Genomic DNA, 17,125 nt, shown 5'->3' on the forward strand with positions numbered 1-17,125 from the left:
GTCTGCAGGGGTGGAGCAGCTGCTGAACCTGCAGCACCTGGATGTAGCTTATAACCTGCTGTTGGAACATGCCCAGTTAGCACCACTGTCCATGCTGCACAACCTGAGAAAAGTGAGCACAGTGCCAGGCGGGGTGACAGAGGGAGACCCCTCAGTCTTGAGGTGCAGGGGAGAAGGGGACTTTGAGTTCAATGCAGACTCTGATATCAGTGAGGAAAGGTGGGGGATGGGGGGCTGGCACGGCTCTCTGGCAAGGGTCCCTATAAGAAGGACGCTGCAGTCTCTGTGTTCACTTTCTCAATGAATCCAGCAGGGATGTCTTCCAGAACTCCCAGCCCTGCAGCCTCACCCTATTTCCAGGTCAAGCTGGGATTTTTCCTTCTCGCTCATTGGTTTCCTCACATAGGTTATGCAGGCCAAATCTTGCCCTTGGTGACCCCTGTGCACTCCCCTGTATTCCAGAGGGCTTGCATGTGTCACTGGCTAGATCCGACCATTCTGACACACAAGTAGGAATAGACTCCAGCTGCCCTCTCCGCTGTGCAGTCTCTGGCGCCCTGGGGAGTGTGACGTGCTCAAACTCTAGTCACTGATCTGTTGCACACAGGGCACAGCTGGAGGTTAAGAACTAGCTTTGCAGTCTCTTTGCAGAGTAGAACCCGAAGGGGGGTTCCAAAGAGGATGGAGCTCAGCTGTTCTCAGTGGTGGCAGATGACAGAACAAGAAGCAATGGTCTCAAGTTGCAGTGGGGGAGGTCTAGGTTGGATATTAGAAAACACTATTTCACTAGGAGGGTGGTGAAGCACTGGACTGGGTTCCCTAGGGAGGTGGTGGAATCTCCTTCCTTAGAGGTTTTTAAGGTCAGGCTTGACAAAGCCCTGGCTGGGATGATTTAGTTGGGAATTGGTCCTGCTTTGAGCAGGGGGTTGGACTAGGTGACCTCCTGAGGTCTCTACCAACCCTAATATTCTGATTCTATGAACTACACATCAGGGCATTCATATTGGAATGGCTCTCGTGGATTCAGGAACATGGCCTGGAGATCCTTTGACCTCATTCTCTATTTGAAGTCAAACAGCAGGTCCAAAGGACCACGAGAGGTGGCAGTGCTAGGCTTAGCTCCTTCGTGGATGGGCCACTTCATCAACCATCCCAGCTGGAGGAAGTGGCTCTCTGTCGCTAGCCCTTTCTGTGTGGGAGGGGACTGGTCGCAGGCAGTCTTGGTGGGAGTCTGGAATGCAAATGGGTAATGACACATACTGTGTTGCTCTCTCTCCCAGCTGTACTTGGAGGGAAACCCATTATGGTTTCACCAGAACCACCGATCTGCAACCATCATACACTTGTCTCCCAGGGCAGCTTCCTTCAGTGTGAGTATTGGAGCCACATACTCCATATGCAGTCTGGAGAATGGCCATGCTGGGTCCGACCAATGGCCCATCTAGCCCAGTGTCCTGTCTTCCCACAGTGGCTGGTGCTGGGTGCTTCAGAGGGAATGAACTGAGCAGGGCAGTTTATCAAATGATCCATCCCCTGTCATTCAGTTCCAGCTTCTGGCAGTTGGGGTTTGCAGATGGCCAGGTCGGGGGTTTAGTCCCTGACCATCTGGACTGATAGCCATTGCTACATACATTCTGCCCTGGGGCTGCGGGATCAGTCCGTCGGGCAGTTCTGGGGCTGGGTAGAAGAAGAGAATTGCAGACATTAAAAGTGATTAGATGGTACCATAAAAATCTCTCATCAGTGCAGGTCTAAAATCTCCCCTGCCCCCAAAGTACAGGAACTATCCCTGATTCTCTCATATCTCAGGAATAACTTTCTTGGGAGCAGCCCTTTTTGCTATCTCACCTACTGGAAACCATGGCTTAGATTAAGCTACATCTAGTGACGGAGCTCATCGAAGAGACGGTTAAGGGATGACTTGCTCAGTCTAGAAGTGCCTTTGATAACGGACTCTTCAGTCTAGCAAACCAGGGTAGAACACAGCCCGGGGGCTGGAAGCTGAAGCTCGACATTCAGTCTAGAAATAAGGTGCTAACTTTTGCAGTGAGGGGAGTTGGGACAGTTCACCAGGGTTGTGGTAGCAGGATGTTTTTCTGGAAAATCGGCTCTAGTTCTACCAGGAGTTATTTGGGAAGGTCCAAGGCCTGTGTTACATGGTCAGACTAGATCAGGGGTTGGTAACCTTTCAGAAGTGGTGTGCCGAGTCTTCATTTATTCACTCTAATTTAAGGTTTCGCGTGCCAGTAATACATTTTAACGTTTTTAGAAGTCTCTTTCTATAAGTCTCTGATATATAACTAAACCATTGTTATATGTAAAGTAAATAAAGTTTTTAAAATGTTTAAGAAGCTTCATTTAAAATTAAATTAAAATGCAGAGCCCCCCGGACCGGTGGCCAGGAGCCGAGCAGTGTGAGTGCCACTGAAAATCAGCTTGCGTGCCGCCTTTGGCACGCGTGCCGCCTGTTGCCTACCCCTGGACTAGATGATCCCAGTGGTCCCTTCTGGGCCTTAATCTGAGTCTCGTTCACCAGGACACTATACGGTGACTCTGGCACTAGGAATCTGGTTCCTGGCAGGCTGGCATCTGGCTGTGTAACAGTTGTGTCCTAGAACTGAGTGGGTACAGGCTGGGGGTCCCAGCCAGGCAGAATGCAACTGATATAGGGGACCAATAGAAGGCTGCACCGAGCTCCGGCTGACTGCAGATGGGTTTTTGTCATTACAGCTCCTTTTGGATGGAGAGCTGCTGACTACCTCGGACCTGATGGTGAGTACGGGGTGATAAACTGCAGCTTGCTCTGGGGTGGGGATGCCCCTTATCCTGGAGTTTCTTTCCATCAGCTGCTCTGCCTCCTGAAAGCAGCTCATCTCTGCTCTGTTCTTACTGTAACTGGCCGTTCTTAGGGACTATTCACTGTGCTCCAGACATGAGCAGCAGGGCGGTAGGTGAGGTGCAGCGATAGCCTGCTCCAGACCAAACTCCTAGAGACCTCCATGTCCCCCAGCAAGGTGCCATGTTGCACACAGCACCTCTGGGATGTCAGTTAACCAGTCAGATCTCTGCCTATGTCCTTAGGAATTGCAGGTATTGGGTTAAACTGAGGCTAGTTCTACACTGCAGCGGGGGTCCGACCTAAGATACGCAACTTCAGCTACGTGAATACCGTAGCTGAAGTTGCGTATTTTAGGTCGGCTTACCTAGCGGTGAGGACGCGGGAAAGTCGACCGCTGCCGCCGACTCCGCTGCCGCCTCCTGCCGAGGTGGATTTCCGGAGTCGACGGCAGAGCGATCAGGGATCGATTTTACCGCGTCTTCACTAGACGCGGTAAGTCGATCCCCGAAAAACCGATTGCTACCCGCCGGATCGGCGGGTAATGAAGACAAAGCCTGAGGAAGGAGGGAAAGCTGCCCCAGTCAGACAGCTAGGGACCTGCCACCTGCTCTGGGGGAAACAGGCAATCTCTTTGGGGAAGTTCCTGGACCCTCTATGCTTTGGCTTGGTTTGCCTCTCACTCCCACACCCTCCTTGGTCTCCCCTCCACGCTCAGCTAATATCGCTCTCTTCTGTTGGCTTCAGCACCTTCCAAAATCTGGGCAGGTCATCGCCCAGTCAATCCGCTCTTCGACCTCGGAGAAGACCCTGCTGGACCGCAGTGCCCTGGACAGCTCCTGTGGCGCAGACCTCAGCGACAGCCAGTCCCCAGGGGAGAGTGGGGCTGCCAGGCTACCGCAGAGAAAATCCAAGGTCTTCATAGCTGGGGCTTCGGATGAAGGGTCTGATCCAGGGCTGACTGTGACTGAGTCACTCACTACCCAGAGTTACTGGCTCCTTTGTCATGTGAAATACAGTGGGGCCCCGTCTGATCCATTCCTCCACTGGCAGCGTGGGATCCTGGCCTCGCTGTATAAAGGGGGTTCGCTCGCATGGTCTGAGGAAGAGGCTTGGGTTAAAAGGCTGCCCCTGACCTACTGGAACAAATGCTCTGGGGGGGTTGTGCCATGTGATGGGGAGGGGGTGCTCTGGCCTCCTCAGTCTCTCCGGGGACTGAGGGATCCTTTACGGGCTCTGTCTCGTCACCTGGGTGGTTCGGCCACTCAGCCCTGCTCCTTCTGTCCCTTCCAGGGAAACGTTAGGGTGCGCCGGCCGAGCATCTCCGAGCCCAGTGATACAGAGCACGAGTACCAGGCACTGCCCTCCTCAGCTGGTGAGACTCTCCCCTCGTCCATAACACAGTAACTACCCCGCCCATGGGGGGGTGGGGTCTGGCTTGGGGGCTCTGTGGGCGGTGACTCTCCCCGGGCCCCCAGGATGTTTTCTCTGTTCAGGGATGGTCCTGCAGCACCAGAAGGAGATGGAGCGCATGGATGCCTTCCGAGATCACTTTGGTGCTGACTGGCTCCAGTACAAGAGGCAACTGGAGGAGCAGGACCAGGAGGGGCCTGTCATCTCCCTTAGCTGTCCTGCAAAGGAGGTCCCAGGCAGCCTGCCTGGCACCGAGACGCCGAGCGAGAGCACCACCCAGGAGCAAGAGATGCCCTCTGGGTTGCTGAGGGACACCTTTCTCCCCTTGGACACCATGAGGGAGGAGGAGAAAGAGCCGCAGCTGGAGGAGTCCTTGGGAGAAAGCCAGAAAGGAGAGATGGATGTGGATGAGCTTGTGGCCCAGGAGGAAGAGGAGAAGCCAGAAGGTAAATAGGTTCTGCCTGGGGGAAGCTTTTCAGCCCATCTGTATGTATCCTCTTCCTGCTCTGGTCACACCCTGCTATGAGACTGCACCTGGAGCTCCCTCCATCCTCCCCCTGCCTCCAGGGGAGCTGCTGCTCCCCTGCAAGGCACTGAGGGCGGAGTGCTGTGTGTGTACTAACCTCTGGACATCTGACTTGGCAGTGGACCTTTGCCAGCCTGTGTTAGTGAGCCAGATAGAAGGTGACGGCGACCCAGAGCCAGACTGGATCTTCCTGCGTGTCACAGCCCGACATGTGATTGAGGTGGAGCTGAAGGCAGCCAGAGTCCTCCATAAACTGGAACTGAGAAGCCTGCAGAAAGTGGAGACCTCTGAAATGACCTGGAAAAGGATGGTGAGTTGGGGCTCTGTGTGAGGTGCTTGCCTGTTAATCTTCATATGGGCCAGCATCTCAGACATAGACTTGAGGGGTGGAAAAGCCTTGGTTGGAGGAGAAAGGGGTCATCGGTCCAGCATGCAAAACCTAAAGCTGGCCTCTCCCTCCCGCATGTGCCTAGACCTACCTAGCTCCATGTTGCTGAAGGACGCACAGGGCAATGCTGCAGAGGTCAGCAGTAGAGTTCGGTTAGAGACCGGGCAGGACGAGCTCCTCTGCATTGGGAGTAGAACAAATCCCTCTCCTGGGAGAGGGTTCCGGAAATAGAGCTGGTTAAAGCTCTTAACACATCGTTTGGCTGAAAGGATTGTAGTTGTGCTTTGTACTCGACCACGCTGTAACCCAGCATAGCACTGGGATTCGCTTCCTGGCCTGGGCAGCAGCTGCCAGGTTCCTTTGAGATTGGTCCAGCAAATTTCCCTAATTGTCCAGTAGAGTCCTGGTTCTCCATGGCTCTGTAAAACTGCTGGCAGCTCAGTAAACTGGTTAGCCTGTTTCCTTGCCCTCCTAGTATGCAAACCCCTCTGCCCTGCTGACCACGGCCTCCCGTTGTAGCTTATTTTCAAGTTAGACTCTAAAATAACTTATTTGTGTCCAGACCATGTTGGGGAGGGAATATCTTTTACTGGGCCAACTTCTGTTGGTGAGAGACAAGCGTTCGAGCTCAAAACAGAAGCTGGTCCACCTCGCCCACCTTGTCTCTAGTATCCTGGGACCGACACAGTTACCACATCAGTGTGTTAACTGTGTCCAGACAGTCTCACTGGACTTTCCAGAATCTAGTCCGCATATGCTTAGAATTGGTGATGTTCTCATGTGCCTCTTGCATTTCTCCTCATCCCCTCCTTAGCCCTTCTGGCAGCACTGACTCATTCGGTCTTCCCCGGCCCCGATCTGGGTAGAGGCATTGCATGGCACAGCAGGTGTTCTCTTTGAACAGTGCCTCGATCTGGGCCTTGGAACATTTCAGGTGCTTTTAGTGCTTATGGGCTCACTCTTCTGCCCGTTCCCTTTAAAGGATGCCTCCAAAAAGGGTCCTGCCCGGTGTGCTGTGCAGTACTCTGCTAAATCGAGAAGCACGTAGCCGCGGGCTGGCCTCTCCTGACTGGGATCTGGGCTTTTTGCTGTCTTTCCTCCTTGCAGGACCTGGAGCGCGTGTTCCCTGTCCTCACACTCCATTTCGGCTACATCCGCAAGGACCGTCGGAGGCGCAGATACGTGGTGCTGGATGATCATCCGGAGCTCTGTGTGCAGGTGAGGGGAGGTGTGAGCTCAATGTGCTGAGCTGCCACCTGGCACAGACCAGTGGCACGAGCGGGGCTGGTGGCTCCACAGTCGACCTGGCCTTCTGTTCTGGGCCCAGGCCTGCTGGGTGTGGCGCTCTGTCCCCCTCTAGGGGCACCTAGCCCAGCTAGAGACTGAGTCTGCTACAGCCGTAGCTAAGAGCCATGTGGCTTTTAGCTCATGCAGCAGAGGCCCATGCATTTAGCTCCAGAGATCCCAGGTTCGATCCTGCCCGCCAGCGACCGGGGTCTGTCGGTGTTTTGCGTGGGTGCATACAGGGCTGGCTCCAGGCACCAGCCGACCAAGCACTTGCTTGGGGCGGTACCTTGTAAGGGGTGGCCAATCTTGGGGTGGCGGGGGGCGCTCGGGGGTTTTGTTTTTTTTTTGGTTCGGCGGGCCGGCCACTCGAGTTGTTTTTGTTTTTGTTTTTGTTTCGGTTGGGTGGGGCTGGGGGGAGGTGGGTTGTTTTTGTTTCAGCGGCGCTCGGCGGGGGGGGGGTTTGGCAGTGCAGCGCTTGGCGGCGGGGTTTCGGCCGCACTCGGCGGGGGGCGTTGGCGGCGCGGCGCTCTTTTTTGTTGTTGTTGTTGTTGTTGCTGCTTGGGGCAGCAAAAAAGTTAGAGCCGGCCTTGAGTGCATGTGTACACTGACATCCCGAGGTTCTAGATGACACTTGGGGTCTGCAGCTTCTGCTGGGCGTGTCTATCTAAAAGCTCCGGGAGGCTGCAGAGGGCTCCCAAGATCCACAAGCAGCAGAGGACCCACTAAATGGCTTGTGCAGGACCCGCAGGTGTGGGAAGCAACAACTACACCCTGACGTGAGGCTGTGGAGGGAGCAGGGCTCCTGGCACAGGGGCCTTCTGGGGCTAGGAAATACACACTTGTTTTGAGGAGGGCGTAGAATTGTAGCTAGCTAGTTAGAACCCAGGCCTTCGAAGGAAATGGAGGCACAGGAAGTACATTGGCGCTGATCTCACATCCACATCCTGGATTCTGGGTGTTGGGAGGGTGGGATGTTTAACTGAGAGCGAACAGGCTGCTCTAGGCAGTGTCAGTGGATGGGAGCTCTGAAGAGAAGGAACACCTGGCTGTCCTGTAAACGTGGGGAAATCCTGCTGCCTGTACAAGTAGGTGTGTCCAGGCAAAGGCTGGAAATGAGCTGCCCCCTGCCTGGTCTATTGCACAGACCCCAACAGTGGGTCATGCCGTCTTTGGAGAGAGCGTATGTGGGGCAGCTGGGTCAGGAGCCACAGAAGAGTTCTAGTGAAGCAGCAGCTGGGAGGAGGCTTGGACAAGGAGCTAGGAGCAGGGCTGGGTTTCCTCCTCTAGCTGGAGGCCCCGGTTGGACAGTACCTCTGGGTGTTCAGCATTTGGTTAGACTGAACTGTCAGTTTGCCTATGAGGGGACCCATCATCCTGCAGCCACGCTGGTGTGGAACTGGGGCAGCTGTCTCTGCTCATGCACCCGTGGCGAAGCTGAGGCTATGTTGGCCAAATCTGACTATGCTAGCTGGTTCTCCCCGCCCCCCAGGCTCTGTCCGTGCTTGTGCTCAAATTCCGAGCTCAGGTTTGTGCTGTGCTAGGTGTGCCCAGCTCACATACATGCCCTGCACCTGAAGAAGTGAGGTTTTTACCCACGAAAGCTTATGCCCAAATAAATCTGTTAGTCTTTAAGGTGCCACCAGACTCCTTGTTGTTTTTGTAGATACAGACTAACACGGCTACCCCCTGATACTTGATACATGCCCTGGTCTCACTCAGACACACAGCCCCGTGGCAGCCACTCTCTCCATCTCTCCCTATGCTGCTGCTTTCAGTGTGTGCTAAGAGTGCTGTCCCCTGCTCTGGAGGAGAATCGCAGACGTCAGGGCATAGAGGAGGGGTCCATGAAGCTCCAGTGCCTGAAATGCAAGCAGGAGTTTGCCCAGCCCCTGGCACTGTGGCAGCAGAGTCCATATCCTGCAGAGGCTGACGGTGGCAAAGGCATGGAGACCTCAGCTCAGCCAAACCAAGGTATGGAACTAGGCAGACTGAACGCACGCGGCAAACAGCCCGGTGCCCAGGGCAGGTTGCTTAAGTGTTGGCAATGGTCCAGAGTGTCTGAGCCGTGCGCTCAGTTGGCCATGCCAAGGGGGCACGTGTGCTAACAGAACAGACTCTGGAAGGGGGACAGATCAGGGCATGGGTGGGACGGAGCCTGCCTTGTCCAACAGGCTGTTCGGTGCGTCTCAGGCAAATGGCTCCTTGGGGTCTGGGAGCAGGTGAGGGAGCGGGGAAGCTGCAGGTGGATGCAGGGAGTCAGTCGAGTGTTGCCTGCTGATTGGGAGTGTGGTGATGTGCTCAGGGAGACTTTTTAACTAGCTTGTTCTTGAATCTGGCCGAGCAGGGACTCGACCAGCAGACCAGGCTGCTGTTGGCTGGGCTGGCCCCCACCCCCCCCCACCCCAGTGAGTGCCCTGGGCTGGGCTGGATCTTCCTTATTTTTTCTTTTTTGTTTGTTTTTTAACCTGAGTTGCTGGGCTGGGAAGAGCTACATCTGTCTAGTCCTGATGAAAACCTTCTTCTCCCCTCCTCCCCCCCCCCCCCCCCCCTACAGAGGCTACTGCCCCTGGTGAGCCCATGGTCTGCCCCAGCTGCTCCAGCGACCACGTAGTCCTCCTGCCCTGCGAGAGGCGCTCCAGCACCCCGTTGCCCTCGCAGCATCACGCGGACAAAGCCCCGTCGGAGCTGGGCCCCCAGGGGAGTCTGGAGGCAGCATCTGTCCTGGGCAGCCAGAGCGGGCAGTTCTATATTGGGGGGGAGGATGACAGCTCCGAGACCGACCCCAGGACCCAGGAGCTCAGCGGCGACCATGGCAGCTCCGACGGGGACGGCAGGAGGAAGGAGCTGGGCCTGAAGAGCTGCTACTCGTCCCTCAGCCGGACAGACACCAGTGCGGGGAGCCTGATGGGGAGTTACCGCTATGGCGCCTCGCGTGGGCCCACGCCCTCCCAGCTCTCGCTCAACTCGGAGTCCGAGGAGACCTGGAACCTCAGTCCCCGTGAGTAAAGCAGAGCTGCAGGGCTAGAGCTGTGTGCGCGGGTCCCCGCCCTGGGCGCTGGCAGTCCGAGCTGGGTGCGGGTGGGGGGCCGGGAGAGCGGGATCAGAGTGCTGAATGGAAAGGAGCCCCCGCTCCCAAGCAGGGATGGCACTGACCCTCACAGTAGTAATGCTTCACACCCTCCCTTCCAGAGCCCAGGCCCCATCCTGCAGAGGGGAAACTGAGTCCTGGGGGTGACTTGCCCATGGGCCGCCAATGGCAGAGACAGGACTGGAGCCCAGGGCTGGGGGCCAATCTGCTGAACACAAATGGCTTGTCAGTCAGTAAGGGGCATTGGGCAGCTGTCTCTCCTGGGCGTTCTTTGCTAATTGCTCTCCCCTGATTGGATGGGGCTGGCGTGCCTGGCAGCGTCTGCTCTCTAGTACCAGCATAAGTGTGTGGCATTGAACAGGAGCTGCTGTGAGTCTGGCTGCTCCTGCCCGTGGTGATCTCGGGGGTACGTGCCGGGCTCACAGGCCCTCACCTCACAGCTGCAGGAGAAGGGCCTGGGTTCGGGCTGTTGGCCCTGCATGCTGGGAGGTGCGCTGGACTCCTCTGAAGGGTCTGGGATTCCTGCTGTGGCAGGAGGCCTCCTGAGCCTAAAATCCCTGCCAGTAGGGACCGTCCTGGCCCTGACTCACCCTCACTCACAACCCCTGGCAGTGCCCCTCTGTCTAACTCCTGCTGCTGTGCTCTAAAGAGGCACCTGTGGGACTGTGCATCGTTTAGCTGGGGGTGCCAGACTCAGCCCACTGGACGAAGACCGGATCGCATGGTCTAAAATAGCCTCTTGCAAGTGCCCTCGTAGCGAATCAAACTCAGCCCGTGGTTAAGCCCTATGGCCTCTCGTAGAAGTTTCAGGTGAGGGAAATCTGGTCCAGTAAAACGAGCTTCCCCCAAGGATGCCTCCACTCTTGGGGCCAGGCTGGCAGGTGCTTTAGGATCAAGCCGTGATTAGTGGGCACACCTCCGGTGTCTGAGTTGGGCTCCTCTCCAGCTTCCTCGCTGTCCTTCTGCATCTCTTTCGGCCTTGGCAGCTGCTCTTGCCCTCTAGTGCCGAGCAGAAGGATCCCAGGCTCCAGGATAGGTGACTGGCTGCATTAGCACCTAACTGCAAAGCGATTCTTGGGCTGGTTATGGGCCATGGTGGAACCGTCGTTCCATAGAAGCCAGGAGTGGTGTAGCTCCCAGGGGTGCCAACACCCGAGCAGGGTGAGAACATCTGCAGATGGAGGATGCTTTTAGGAGAGGACTCCCACCATTTTGCTCAGTACTGAAGGAACAGGGCTTCCCTGCTTGGATGAACAGAGCCCGAGAGGTGATGCTGTGGCCAAGTACCCTGTGCTGGCCTGAGGGAATGAGGTGGATGGGACCCAGCAGACTGGCTTCCCCCTATATGTGCACATGCCCAGTGACTCCAGAGCATCACTGCCTGGCTGCTGACACTGCTGGGGCCGGCCTGGTGGAGGGATTGCTCACTGGGGCAGCCTTGCTGCAGGAGCACAGGATCGCTGATCTGCCTGTTGTGCTCTCTGCAGCCACAAACGGCACCCTGGACGTGAGGGACTTCCGCTCCGTGGACCATCGCCTCAGGCTCTACCTGGACATGGAGGTGTTCGAGGAGAATGTGGAGGAGTTCCAGTGCTTCCTCAAGGTGAGGGCTTCCCACAGACCCGGCGGGCAGGTGCAGGCTGGTGCAAGACGGGCTGCCTGTACTGCCTGCACAGGTGGGCTGGGTGGGTGCCTGGGCCAGTGGGGCAGGAGTGGCTCAGATGCTCCTAATGCCCAGCGCAAGGGAGCAGCCTGTTACGGGTTGTGACTTACCCCACACTGTGCTCTTCCAGGTGGCCATGGTGAAGTTTGGCCGGTACGGGGAGTTCCCTACGCTCCTGGTGGCCTCAGATCTCAGGATTCACGTGCTGGAAGTCACTGGGGAGATCAGGTGAGGAGCAATGCTACACAGGCTGTGAGGCCCTGGCGCAGTGGTTTTGCTGCAGGCTCTTGGTCCTGGCCTCTTGGGCATGTCCGAATGGAGAGTGGTAAATAGTGGTGTCCCCCAGGGGTCTGCACTGGGACCAGCCCTATTCAACGTATTCGTAACTGATCTGGAAAAAGGAGTAAACAGTGAGGGGGCAGTTTGCAGATGATACAAAACTACTCAAGACAAATCCAAAACCGACTGTGAAGAGTTACAAAAGGAGCTCACAAAACTGGGTGACTGGGCAACAAAATGGCAAATGAAATTCAGTGTTGATAAATGCAAAGCAATGCACATTGGAAAACATAATCCCAACTATACGTATAAAATGATGGGCCCGAATTAGCTGTTACCACTCAAGAAAGAGATCATGGAGTCATTGTGGATAGTTCTCTGAAAACATCCACTCAATGTGCAGTAATATCATATTGCCTCTATATAAATCCCTGGTATGCCCACATCTTGAATACTGCGTGCAGATGTGGTTGCCCCATCTCAGAAAAGATGTATTGGAATTGGAAAAGGTTCCAAAAAGGGCAACAAAATGATTAGGGGTATGGAACAGCTTCCATAGGAGGAGAAATTAAAAAGACTGGGATTGTTCAGCTTGGAAAAGAGACCACTAAGGGGGGATATGATGGAGGCCTATAAAATCATGACAGGTGTGGAGAAAGTAAATATGAGAAGACACAAATAACACTTCCTTAACACAAGAACTAGGGGTCACCCAATGAAATTAATAGGCACCAGGTTTAAAACAAACAAAAGGAAGTATTTCTTCACACTACACATAGTGAACTGTGGAACTCTTTGCCAGAGGACGTTGTGAAGGCCAAGACTATAACAGGGTTCAAAAAAGAACTAGATAAGTTCATGGAGAATAGGTCCATCAATGGCTATTAGCCTGGATGGGCAGGGATGCAAAACCATGCTCTGAAGTGTCCCTAGGCTCTGTTTGCCAGAAGCTGGGAATGGGCGACAGGGGATGGATCACTTGATGATTCTCTGTTCTGTTCGTTCCCTCTGGGGCACCTGGCATTGGCCACTGTCGGAAGACAGGATACGGGGCTAGATGGACTTTTGGTCTGACCCAGTGTGGCTGTTCTTATGTCCCTACTGTGCTGAAGTTCATTCAGAGCTCCATGCTCTGGGTTCTCCCTTGAGCATTCAGCAGGAACAGGCAGCTGGTGGCTCTCCTGGTAGAGGCCTGCATAGGAGCCTAGAGAGAGAGAGGAGGAAGTGGAGGGCCGGGGGGTGGCTGCAGCCTGTTGCAGTTGTGGAGAACTCTGCTCTCTGTTTAGGGGGCAGCCAGTGGACTGGCTGAAGAAAAATGACTCTCATTACCTATCCGATCTCTGCTACCTGGAGATGGGGCTGGGCCACCAGAGTCTGCGGATGGAGTTTGACAATCCCAAGGCCTCCTACAACTTGCTAATCCGAAACCAGAGCCGCTGTGACCAGTTCCTACAGTGCTTGACATGTAAGAGTTGTGGGGAAGGGGGGGCCTTTGTCTGTTTTCTCTGGGGCAGGGAATCTGCCCCCTGTCCTGGCAAGAGGGTGCACCTGGCCATGTGTGTTGGAAAACCCTTCCCTGGTGAGAACAACAGGTGAAATAGCCCAGTGTGCTTTCAATGGCTCGCTCTAACATGGAAACTCCAGCTGCCCAGGGATGAGAGCACTGATCCTGGATGTGCTCTCTGGTCTGGAGACCTGTGTGCTGCCCCAGGGACTCATGGGTAACAGTCTGCCTTGCTGCTCCTGTCTAGATCTCCTGCAAGAGCTGCCAGGCAAGCCCAGGAGCGGAGTGAAGGAAATCCACACTGTTGAGATGAATCCCCAGCATCGGCTATGGTAAGAGCAGCCCATGGGGCAGCACCTACCTGCCCCATGTGGTGTGTAGGGCGTGTTCCCAGCCTGCTACCATTAACACAGCCCCACGGATGTGCTGGACACCTACCCCAGGTGCCTGCCCTCGGGCACTGGATTTATAGATGGGGTAGCAGGTTGGCTGGGGAGCGCACAGACCGGAGAGGGGATTTGGGAAGGAGAGGGCGGCTGAGCCGGGCATAGGGAGTTCTGGAGCTGGGAGCAGGAGAGGGGTGGACAGAACACAGCATGGCCAAACAGGGGAAGGTGGGACCTGATCTGGGCAGGCGCAGGGCAGCGTGGAGCCCAGAAGGGAGGGTTTGAATCTGAACTGGGAAGGCGGCAGGAAGGTGCTTGGGACAGGACAGGGGAACTGCAGGTGGGGAGGCCCCAGAGGGCAGGATGTGGTGGAAGAGAGAGAACTGCCCTGGAGCAGGCTGTAGCCATGCGGGTGGGTGTCTGCAACTCACTGCTGTCTCCTCTTCCAGGCCTCTACTGGAAAAGGCCCTGTGCTCAGTGGCTGTAGATGGCACGTCCAGCCGCTTCTTCTACCTGCTGGCGTATTTGATCCAAGGTACCGGGTGCTTGTCCTGTGCTAGGCCCTGCTCCGCCTGCAGCTGTGGCAGTGTCTGCACACCCAGGAGAGGGGATGGGGGTGGCACAGCCGGCCCATTGGTGGGAGCAGACAGCAGGGTTCCCTGTAGGAGCCCTTCAGAGCTGGGGCGTGGATGGCAGCAGCATCTCCACCTCTCTCAAAGGGCCAGTGACGATCACAGGCTCCAGGCTGGGCTGCACCACCTCAGGCAGCCCAGTTCGGGTGTCAGCGCTTGGAAGTGTCTGAAAAGCTGGAGGGGGTGTGGGGAAAAGCACAGAAATATGAGGGCTGGAGAAAACATCCCGCAGTGCGATTGAAGGAGCTGTCTCTTTAGCTTACCAAAGAGGAGACAGAGCAGTGACTTGATTAGCCTGTATGTACCTTCCTGGGGAGATCCTGCCTGCTGCTGCAGGGCTCCTGACTCGAGTGGAGACGGGCAGAACAAGTTGGACAAATTCCAGTTAGAAATACGCTGCACGCTTTGTGCCAGTGCGGGCGATTAACCACTGGGACAAATTCCAAAGGGAAGTGGTGGATTCTCCATCTCGACTCTGCATATCCAGCCTGGTACCTTCCTGGCAGGAGCGTTCTTCAGACAAGTCCCTGGCTCAGTGCAGGGGTAGCTGCTGGCGTTCTCTGGCCGGTCACATGGGAGATCAGATTAGATGATCTAATGGGCCCGTCTGGCCATGAGATCCAGGGATTGAGGCTCAGGCTGGTCCCTCACCAGGGCAGCTGCAAAGAGCTACTTCGCCGTCGCCCCTTCAGCCATGGGGAGGCTGGTCAGGCCTCCTGCACCTCCCACTCCTGGGCAATGGGGGGGGGCTCCCCTCTGGGGCTGGTGTGGCTGGGCCTGGGGGGCAGGGAAGCCAGCCCCATGGGGAATGGCAAGCCCAGTGACCCGACTCCCCATCCCATTCCCCCTTAGGTGCCTCTGCCTTCCCCGTGACTGTGCTGAGCACCTGCAGCACTCTGTTCCTGCTGGAGGAGAATCACCAGTGGCAGCGGGTCCAGCCCACGCCAGGTGCGGCTGGTGAGAGGGAGGTGCCCCCCGAGAGCGGTGTCCAGCTGAAGGAGAAGCAGCCAATCAGCAGCATCAGCAGCATCATCACTTACCGCTTCTCTCCCTGCGACGTCAAGCTGATGTTCTACGACGAGGTAACAGGGCAGGGCATCCCTTGGCGCACGGGGTCCCCAGTGCCTGGGGCAGGGGTTGCTGCTCTGGGCTCTGACTCGGAGCCCACCCTAATGAGGACCCTCTGTTCTGTCACAACCTCTTTCTCCTGTCCCAGACCCAAGGGTCTCTGGCCGGGGTGGCAGGTGAGGCGTCTCTCCTGCAGCCTGCAGCTGCTGCTCCTGTTCACCAGAGTGTGCATATACCTGCACCAGCGCAGCCAAGCCATGTCCTGGGAGTGAGGCACAGGGAGACCCTGTTCCGGTGCCGAGGAGCTGGATCCCTGGCTGGAATCCAGGCTTCCATGCTGCCTGGGGCTGCTGCGACGGGTGGCTGGGAGCATGGGTCCTGGCACTGGGCACCCAGCCGTGGGAGAGTGCACCGGCTGCTGGGGTCAGTAGGTGTAGCCAGCTCTTGAGCCATAAGGGTACGGGGCACTGATCTCTGGCCCGTGAGACTGGAGCAGCCACTGTGAGCTGGGTCCATCCCGACCTCCCTCCTCCCCATGTAGGTGCTGAAGGTGGAGAGCACCTGGCACATCCACACAGAATGTCCTGAGCTGCTGGCCCAGCTGGTTGAGTGGATCCGTGGTCCCTGGGAGGAGATGTTCTCCATCGAGCTGCGGAAGACAGTGCAGGAGGTCCTGGAGTGAGCATGGTAGCGGCTGACGGGCAGAGCTGGCCGCCTGGCTGGGCAGGCTGCTGCGGAGGGGCAGGGTGAAGGTGACTGCCTGACATTCCTGTTCAATGGCCTCTGCCTGCTCCTGTGTTCTGGACCTGGGGCCTTTGCTGGTGGGGAGGAGGGGAGCACTCAATGTTTTAGCTGGTCTGGCAGCTGAACTGACTTGGGTGGGTCTGGGGGCAGGCACAGAGGGGTGACACGTGGTGCAGACACTGACATAACCTCGTGGAAGCTGCACAAAGCTGCAGCCCGGTGGTTTCTGACAGTCTCACTCAAGGGGAGTAGTGACCATGCCAAGGTCGCTTCCTATTTATCCCTGGGGTCCAGGGCCAGTGGGAACCCAGCAAGGTGGGTGGTGGAGCCAAAGGCTGCTCAGACAGGTCTTGGCAGGCATCTGGGGCAGGGCCTTTCCTCCACGGGTGTATCTGCTGCATGTCCACTTGCTCTCAGGACGGTCGCCAGTTCCGTGCTGCTGAAACCCATATTTGTGTGTCTGGCCTTTTGTGGCTTCCCTGATGTCTCCTGCCTTGAGCCAGGGGCTCCCTGCCCAGATGGGCCAGGGCATCCTGCCAGGGAGGGGGCCAGGGTGACCCTAGGCAGAGTTCTCTGTGCCTGCTCAGCAGGGCAGAGCCTGGCCTGCTACTGGTAACTCTTCCCTCAGTGGGGTTGGGCAGCTGCTTGGGGATCCTGGGGGGGCAGTGAGTCTATTTTAACCAGGACAGTTTTACTATTTTCTATTGTAATAAAAGCTTCTATTTATTGAGTTCTGTCTCCTGCATGCTGCAACTTCTGCCTCGCCGTGTGCTCCTCCTGGGGCTTGCAAGCCAGGCTGGGACAGGCCCTCTCGGTACTCGACTGGGAGGCCGCAAGGAACCCCAGGGTCCTGCAGTGAGTGGACTGGGGGCTCATTGGGGGTACTCCCCAGTGTGGCACTAGGAGGCTGTGCTCCTGGACGTGCTGCCTCACTCACGTGGGTCACTCAGCCGAGATCTCTCCTCAAGGCCGTCTCCTGGAGTTGTGGGCAGAGGAGCTGTGTAGGACCCCGAGCATGGTGGAGAAGGGGGTGTGGATGGTAGATCAGTGCTGGCATGGGACTAACAAAGGGAGAGCCCCTGGTGTGGAGGGTCTCACTGAGGAAGAGAGAAGCAATTTCAATCAGCAGGAGGCAAGAGGCGGTCTCTAGTTCCTGCCCTGCTCCAGGCCCCTCACCCTTGATTTACCCTCTTTTCCTCCTCTTCCCTCCCCCCCCCCCCCCCCATGGCCCAGTAGGGTGGTGCTGGTGTCCCCAAGGCACAGAAGGGACCAGAGGCCCAGACAGACAGTCTGGAGTCAGCCTGGTGGAGC

The 17,125-nt window shown here is 56.6% G+C and overlaps 1 protein-coding gene across 1 annotated transcript in view; it reads left to right on the forward strand.

Moving 5' to 3' along the window:
• The window catches only part of STK11IP (serine/threonine kinase 11 interacting protein), a 33,350-nt gene extending 16,855 nt beyond the window's left edge, over positions 1-16,495 (forward strand). Inside the window, exons 9-25 of the mRNA XM_065413245.1 lie at positions 9-112; positions 1,281-1,370; positions 2,731-2,772; positions 3,584-3,751; positions 4,130-4,211; positions 4,333-4,695; positions 4,895-5,085; positions 6,271-6,381; positions 8,226-8,421; positions 9,005-9,448; positions 11,026-11,141; positions 11,332-11,429; positions 12,767-12,945; positions 13,232-13,316; positions 13,820-13,905; positions 14,855-15,084; positions 15,612-16,495. Of these exons, the coding sequence (XP_065269317.1) occupies positions 9-112; positions 1,281-1,370; positions 2,731-2,772; positions 3,584-3,751; positions 4,130-4,211; positions 4,333-4,695; positions 4,895-5,085; positions 6,271-6,381; positions 8,226-8,421; positions 9,005-9,448; positions 11,026-11,141; positions 11,332-11,429; positions 12,767-12,945; positions 13,232-13,316; positions 13,820-13,905; positions 14,855-15,084; positions 15,612-15,752 (2,726 nt within the window). The 3' untranslated portion in view covers positions 15,753-16,495. The remainder of the gene's footprint in view (positions 1-8; positions 113-1,280; positions 1,371-2,730; positions 2,773-3,583; positions 3,752-4,129; positions 4,212-4,332; positions 4,696-4,894; positions 5,086-6,270; positions 6,382-8,225; positions 8,422-9,004; positions 9,449-11,025; positions 11,142-11,331; positions 11,430-12,766; positions 12,946-13,231; positions 13,317-13,819; positions 13,906-14,854; positions 15,085-15,611) is intronic.
• Positions 16,496-17,125: the final 630 nt, after the last annotated feature.

The sequence above is a fragment of the Emys orbicularis genome, chromosome 11 (genome assembly GCF_028017835.1).
Source record: "Emys orbicularis isolate rEmyOrb1 chromosome 11, rEmyOrb1.hap1, whole genome shotgun sequence".
NCBI classification, from domain to species: Eukaryota; Metazoa; Chordata; order Testudines; family Emydidae; genus Emys; species Emys orbicularis.